Here is a 7854-nt window from a genome sequence, read left to right on the forward strand (position 1 = left end):
ATTTAAAAAGGTTCCTTTAAAAATAGTGTAAAAAACTATATATTTTTGTTACAAGTTAAGTTATATTGGATATGAGACATTTTCAATGTAGTTGAAAATCTGTGACACGTCTTTTAAAGGAAAATATTTTTTTTTTTGAATGAATACTTATAGTTGAATCTAAAATTTAAATAATTGGTATAAAATTTAGAACTATAAAATAGAAATATATATAAAAATATATGAATAAATAAAATTAAAATATGACACGAATAAAATGAAAAATTATTTGAAATGACAAAATTACTAAAAATATTTACAAATAATAGCAAAATATCACAGTCTATCTAGGACTGCGATAAACTACTATCCGTATATATCATGATACAAATAGACACACATAATGATGTGAAATTTTACTATATCTGTAAATATTTTGATTTATTTTCTTATATTTGAAGACAACCCGAATAAAATTGATATAAAAGTGAGATAATAACATATTTTAATTATTATTTAATGAAGTAATTCTTTTATAGTTTTTAGAAGGTATCGACTTTAGAAGAGAAAAACAAAGAAAAGCCATTTTTTTTAAATGAACCTACTTGTTTAAAAGGAAAAAGAATTGTTGATTATTTATTTATTTATTTTTATAAAAAAAATATATTTTATCCTCTAATCTCTAATTCACAAAATCGTAAAAAAGTAAGAGGGAATAATTAAAATATGAGAAAATATACCTTATATCATGGAATAATCTTTAAATTATTTTATTTCATTAATTAAAGAAAATGAAAAAAGAGTCAACATATGTTATATTAGTTAAGGCCATAAATTTATTCTATCGATGACAAATAAGATGAAATTTATATTATAAAATGAGATTGTGAAAAACAAAGAATCAGAAGATTAAATTAATATTAGTAATCTCTCCCTAAATATTTTCTAACATCTCTCTATTTCTCAATTTTCCTTAATTGTCCAAATCTCAGTCTTCCCTATTTTTTCTATTTTATTTTGCATCTAGAATAACTTTGATTTAGAAGGGAAAATTAAAANATATATTTAAAGTGGATTCCCATTCTTATTTTAAAAAAATGAGTTTGTTTAATACGTTGTTAAGACTTTTTTTTCCAACGCATGCACAAAATCTTTTGATTATATTTGATTGAAAAAATCAATAAAAACCAATCATAAATTTCAAGGGAATACCTTAATAAAATAAAATAAATATCAAGTAAACATTAAAAGAGAATAAAATTATAAAATTATTCTATTTTATTAGTTTCAGAAAAGTATATCAAATGCGTAGCATGAAGGGAGAACAAATATCATAAACCTATAGAGTTACAAATAGAGAAAATCTGGGAAGCAGCCATCACAAATATATGTGGTGTTACATCAAAAATATCAAAATTCCTAAAAAAAAAAAAATACAAAAATTGGTGATTACCTTGATTATTATAAGAGATATAACCCATTTTGTAGATTTATACAAAAGTGTGTTTTGTTGAAAATGATTAACTTTGTGATTAACCTTTTTATAAGGAGGTAGTTTTTTCTCCAAAGGTTGCGATATCAGGAGATATAAGATTTAAAAGACTTTGGGTTAAAAATGAACATGAAATTAAAGGAATAAATATATCTCATTATATGTTTAGGATTTTAGCATGAGTTGTGAGTGTAAGACACGTTTACTATGAAAAGGTGTGAATGTGAGGGTAAAATGGACATAAATAAAAAGTGTAAGAGCAAAGAGGAAAGTGAAAAATTCTTTATCTTAGCCCCTTTAATATAGTAGAGATATTAGTGATTAGAGTCTACCGGAGTATACAAGAGTTTATCAATATGTTCATCATAGTCTATGGGCATTATATCATGCCTTAACTTTCTTATTTTATTTTTTTAAAAGAGGCTTCTCCTTTGATCAAACTTGTTTTCTCGTTGATGTCCATCTATTCACAATCTTCGGTAAATTAGTAGAATGAGAAATAGATTCCTCCATGAAATTTGAGATAGACATTTAATATTTTGTTTGTTTGATAGGATTTCAGTTTTTAAAATCAAGATAGTATTATCTAGGAAACTTCAAACTCCATCAATACTTTGTAAAAATATGAGATTTTTATGCATGAGAGATGACCACTACAAAATTAGCTTAATTAATTCACAAATTAATATCAATTACTCATTATTATTAATTTTAATTAATTATTAAATATAAATATATTAGTTAAACTTGAAAAATTCTTATAAATAAAAAAATCCAAAAATATTTACACTTCATAGTAGATAGTTTAAAAAGTGTTTGTACTTTTGAAACTTTTTGCTATAAAATACAATTTTTTTTAAGATTTTTTTTATATTAAAAAGACCTTATTAAACTTAATAAATCTCATCTAATATCTCTATATTTTATGCTATCTTAATTATTTAATATAATTTATTATTATGATGATGATCATCAATATAGGTTTTTTTAGTAATTAGTTTAAATTAATTACTTATGTTCCATAAGAGTTTGATATAAAAGTATTCATTTATTTTTATTTTTACTGATCAAATAATGCTAGATTTATTTGTTGACTATAATAATTTGTCTCTTGTATTTAATTAAGTAATTATTTAATTTTAGTTTCTATCTACAAAATTAGCAAATTGAACACACGTATTTAATTTTTAAACATTAATTATCTTGCACATCCAAACACGTATGTTAATTATCCCAAACATTTAAAACACAGTCATTCAAATCTCATACAATTAATATCTATATCCATGAAATAATGTTTGTGGTCCATACGGGTACATAGATTATTAATAGGTCATTATTTTAAATGAAAAATTGTTTAAAATACTTACAAATATAACAAAATAACACAATTTATCGTGTTGGGTATCCCAACAACAAATTTTATTTTGATTTATTCTCATTTTTGTTGTGTATCCCAAGAAAGCCAAATTAATTTGGATCCAAACACAAATAGAAATTCGAAACTATTTTTACTTTTTAAAATTTTAGAATTTGAAATCAATCCCATCCACAAATGTGTTCTAGAAATTTTTCCAGTACCCAAAGAAAAAGATGGAAAAATTCCCCTCACACATAGAGAGGGTGTTTGGGATATTGGATTGAGTTATGAGGTATGGAAGCTAATATGTTTGAGTTATGAAGTCAATAGTGAATAGATTGAAATTAATAAATATGTGTCTAGGATGCAGAGTTGTAAGTTATTCAATACATGTGCAAAACTGAGAAAAAATAAATGAGATTTCTCGATAAATATGCATCATTACTAAGTTGAATTGTTTAACATCAACTTATAAAGTTGATTTGAATCGCAATCACATTTTCAAAGTGTTGTAAAGTGATTGTGACACTCGTTCCACTCATGAACAAGTCAGCTAATTCAGATTCAGATTACCGATGGCACAATGAGCGTAATATGCAACCTCCATCCCTGTTCCGGAGAAATCGAGATTATAAAAACTAGTTTTTATAGACATTTGAAAGCATATTTGAAAAGGTAAATGTTGCAAGTTAAAAAGCAATAAGAGACAACAACGACTTTATAACATACAACTCAAAGTATGAAGGTATGATGATTAGTCCTACCCAATATAGTACATCATAAATAAAAAGACTTTTGTTAACCTTGTATTAGCAAAAAGTCGAGAAGTCACTTACAACAAAGAAGTACAAGAAAAGTAAACTAACATAACTAATCAAATACATAATATGAAATCATGATAAAAATATATTGGTTTTGACATGTACCCACAAGCAATACGTTAGACTGTGTTCAAAAAATTGGACAACTCGAATAATCATAAAAATTCGGGTTGCCTCAACCCATCTGGGTTACATATATATATTATATATATATATATATTTATATATATATATAATATATATGTTAAAGTTTTGACTATGGTGTTTATGAATTTTTTATATATTTCTTTAAAAGTTGCTATGATATTTATATTTGTTTAAAGTTTATATTAAATATCATCATTTATGTATTTTAAATTAACAAGTAAAAATGAGTTATAATCGGACAGGCAAACCCGACTTTTAAATATTGGATTTGAGGTTTTATTCGAATTTTTTGAATTGCCAAGACAATCAACCAACACTAGACCGGACCGCGACGAGGACTCGTTATTCCGGAATGAAAAAAGAAAACCCAAGTCCACAACACTCTTTTGAAATATCTGAAAGTCAAAAAGGCTTTAAATATTCAAATCTCATCATCAACTCCAACATCGACTCACTCTCGCTGCCCCGCCGTAGAAGCCTGCAAATACTTGGAGCGGGGCCAGGGCTGTGACCGAGACCGAGGCGGGAAAAACCAAAAAACTCGTAAATATCTTTTCCTCAACCTTCCTCAATGTCACAAAATTCCAAATCTTCCATCCAGGCACGTGATAATTCAACATACTTTTCTCTGTTTCTGCCTCTGCGCTGTTACTTTTTTGAACGAATAAATACAACTTTGGATTGACCTTCTCTTCTCTTTTTCCTGTTTTGTTTTTCAATCTCAGTATCGAGCTTTACTATCCAAATCTATGGCGTTTGAATCACAATCCCACAAAAAGAATTACTCCCCTCAGGTAAGCAGTGCTGGTGTTTTCGATGATGGCTATGCCAACGCGATGCTTCCCAAACAACACCTTGAAATCGATAACAACACTAAACCCTCCTTCCATTTCCAGCTTCCGGATCCCAGGATTGCCGTTAAAGTAAGTTCCCTTTTGTGTTTTATCATTTGTATTCAAGTAATACACATTCCCTTTCCAATAACCCTTCTACTTTGAAACACCCAATTTGTTGTTCCTTGCCTTTTCATTGAAAATTTCATTGCTTCTTCTCGCCACTCCGTTGTGTTTTTATGTCACTTTATAGAGGAGAAAAATATAAAAGCAAAGCGATTGAATGCTTCAAACTTCTCATCAAGAATGCATTTTGTGCGATGGGTTTCAGCAATTTAGAACTAAGAATCTGGGTGAAGTCGTCTGGGTTTTGAGTTTCACTCCTTTAACTTCCAATAACTTCAGATGGATTAAACTTGTGGTATTTTTGGGTTTGGCATTTTTATTGCATGCTCCTTTGTATTTGTATCTGATTCCTGTTACCATTTTGCCCCATCAAATTGTGTCCTTCCAGATGTATTGATGTATATTTTTCTCACAGAAACCGTGTTTTTTCATCCCTAATTTGGGACTTCTTTTTCTTAGCAAATACACAATGCAGAGAGAGCATACATTATTTTGATCACATTAGTTTCTCCACAATGCAACAAATATCGAACTGCATATCAAGATATAATTAATTTTTTGGTACCAAGGCAAAAATAAAAGTAAGAATGATAGCCTTTTATTGGTCATTACGTCTAAACATGATTCAACGCTCAGGATTTCTTTAGGACTAGAGAAGTTGCTGAGTTTGTTAGTGGGGCCATGGCAGGGGCTATGACAAAAGCTGTGCTTGCTCCTCTTGAGACAATCAGGTTGGCTTTCCTTGTAATTACTTTCATCTATAGTACCCTGAGTTTTTTGTACGTCATTAATGGCTGATGATACTGACGATATTGCCAAATGTTTGGCTTTGTGAGTTACCATTCAAGGCGGAAAAGCAAGGATAGCAGTTTTGTTAGGGATCAGACTATGTTACTGTGTTTAGCCTTGCTGGGGAAATGTAGAATCTGGTGACTAGCACGGATAAAATGTTAATTTAAGTTGTATTATGTATTGGGATGTGAAAATTATTTTGAGGGTTTTGTAATTTGGTTTATATAAACCTTCAATGTCATAATCTACCTCTTCGTATTCTAGGTTTGTTAATCGGTTCATTTTGATAGTATATCACGATTACTTCACGTAAAAATATGCAGGACAAGAATGGTTGTTGGTGTGGGATCAAAAGACATTGCTGGTAGCTTTATTGAGGTCATTCAGCAGCAAGGTTGGCAAGGTCTATGGACTGGAAATGCAGTCAATATGGTTCGTATAATTCCAACACAGGCAATTGAATTGGGAACATTTGAATGTGTAAAACGAGCAATGACATCAGCACAGGAGAGATGGAATGAAGCTGAACAGCCAAGCATACATTTTGGCCCTGTCAATTTACAATTTTCACTCTCCTGGATTTCTCCTGTTGCTGTAGCCGGTGCCGCTGCTGGTGTTGTTAGCACTCTTGCATGCCATCCTCTTGAAGTTTTGAAGGTATGAAAGTCACGTTTACTTTTGCTGGTGTAAAAGCTCTTGATTTGTAGTAATATTCATTTTATATACAGAAAACTTTTACATATGCTACTTTCACCTTTCAAGTGACCAAGATATTGACTGCTAAATGTACCAATCTATTGAGATCTTGCCCAGTTGTTTCTTCTATAGAACTTTGTGGTCCAATCTTCTTGATGTAAAAGAATTCTTCCCTGAAAGCTTTGAAAAATTATCCACTTTTAAAATTATTCAGTGTTGTTTTCGCTTACTTTCTAAATGCAGGATCGCTTGACAGTCAGTCCTGAGGTTTATCCCAATATAACCATTGCAGTTAGCAAGATTTACAGAGATGGTGGCTTTGGTGCATTTTATGCGGGTATTTCACCTACACTTGTTGGCATGCTTCCATACAGTACAAGTTATTATTTCATGTATGAGACAATGAAGAAAACATACTGCCTAAAAAAGAAGAAGAAATCTCTAAACCGCATAGAGATGCTTCTGGTTGGAGCTCTTTCAGGTGAGTAATTTGATCTTAATGGTGAAATTGCTGTTTTAGAATAATTCATGAAAAAGCATGTCATTTGATTCTATTTTTTTTACAACTTGTGCTTCTATTTCAAGTATTATAATCCTACTAACCTAAGAAGCACATACATTTTAGTTTGACTAGTGTGTCCATATCAGACACTTAGACACTCCGACACTTGTTGGACACGTATTGGATACTCGTTAGTTCAACAAATGTGTTAAACATGCATAGAACACTTGTTGAGTAAGCAACACATATATGACAATAATAATAAAATTTGAGCGTGAAATACATCAAATTTTTAAGCATATAAATGCATCAACTCATTTACTCTGAATTTTCATCTGACATAAAATTGATATACATTTTTTAAAATGTATATTTCCATAAAAATGTGCCCTTGCCCTCTAGTGTCCTAGATTTTTTTTTTTAAAATGATGTGTGACCATGTCCGTGTCATGTCCTATCTGTGTCCCGTATTCGTATCCATGCTTCTTAGCTATTAACTAAACTGCTTCTTGTGATGGAATTGATGTTCTGTGAGATGTACTTGTTTCATTTGGATATGATGTGGATGTGGGTAGGTTTCACTGCGAGCACAATCAGCTTTCCTTTGGAGGTGGCTAGAAAACGACTGATGGTGGGAGCTTTACGAGGGAAATGCCCACCAAACATGGCAGCAGCAATTTCTGAAGTGATTCGGGAGGAAGGGATTAAGGGACTCTACAGAGGATGGGGCGCTAGCTGTTTGAAGGTTATGCCTTCTTCTGGCATCACCTGGATGTTTTATGAGGCCTGGAAGGACATTCTTTTGGTCAACAACCACCACCTATGACTATGAGTCTACGACGTCTCCCGGTCCCTACAGTTTTTCCCCCCTCCTTTTATTTATTTAAAATTTAAAATGTTAAACCTGGACCCACTATGGTCTAATTTTAAATGTCTGTGGGTGGGTTTCAGTCGGTAGGTAATACAATATGAATGGTTCGGGATGAATGCATTATCTCGAGGCCTTGAAAATTGGTGTTAAGTGTGGAGTTTTAAGTTTTTTTTTCAAATGACAAAAATCACCTTTTAAGGTAGCAATCACACCTTCAAACTTTTACAAGTGTTAA

At 30.7% G+C, this 7854-nt stretch overlaps 1 protein-coding gene across 2 annotated transcripts; it reads left to right on the forward strand.

The window, feature by feature from the left end:
- Window positions 1-4225: 4225 nt before the first annotated feature.
- Window positions 4226-7825, forward strand: LOC120085221 (probable mitochondrial adenine nucleotide transporter BTL1). Of its 2 annotated transcripts, XM_039041116.1 has the most exons (6): window positions 4226-4400; window positions 4525-4722; window positions 5395-5489; window positions 5874-6207; window positions 6490-6727; window positions 7324-7825. In XM_039041116.1, the coding sequence occupies exons 1-6, from the start codon at window positions 4371-4373 to the stop codon at window positions 7572-7574; spliced, it is 1146 nt and encodes a 381-aa protein (XP_038897044.1). In that variant the 5' UTR covers window positions 4226-4370; the 3' UTR covers window positions 7575-7825. The 2 variants fall into 2 exon arrangements, with proteins under 2 accessions (XP_038897044.1, XP_038897045.1); XM_039041117.1 differs by lacking the exon at window positions 5395-5489 and having other exon boundaries at window positions 4248-4400.
- The last annotated feature ends 29 nt before the right edge of the window (window positions 7826-7854 follow it).

This window comes from Benincasa hispida, chromosome 9 (assembly GCF_009727055.1).
Source record: "Benincasa hispida cultivar B227 chromosome 9, ASM972705v1, whole genome shotgun sequence".
NCBI lineage: Eukaryota > Viridiplantae > Streptophyta > Magnoliopsida > Cucurbitales > Cucurbitaceae > Benincasa > Benincasa hispida.

What these genes read in the sequence shown, in the direction of transcription:
- LOC120085221 (XM_039041116.1), top strand. Translation starts at nt 4,371, where the DNA reads ATGTCACAAAATTCCAAATCTTCCATCCAG. An exon ending in ATCCTCTTGAAGTTTTGAAG is followed by an intron (nt 6,208 to 6,489) that starts GTATGAAAGTCA and finishes TTCTAAATGCAG; the next exon opens with GATCGCTTGACAGTCAGTCC. An exon ending in TCTGGTTGGAGCTCTTTCAG is followed by an intron (nt 6,728 to 7,323) that starts GTGAGTAATTTG and finishes GGATGTGGGTAG; the next exon opens with GTTTCACTGCGAGCACAATC.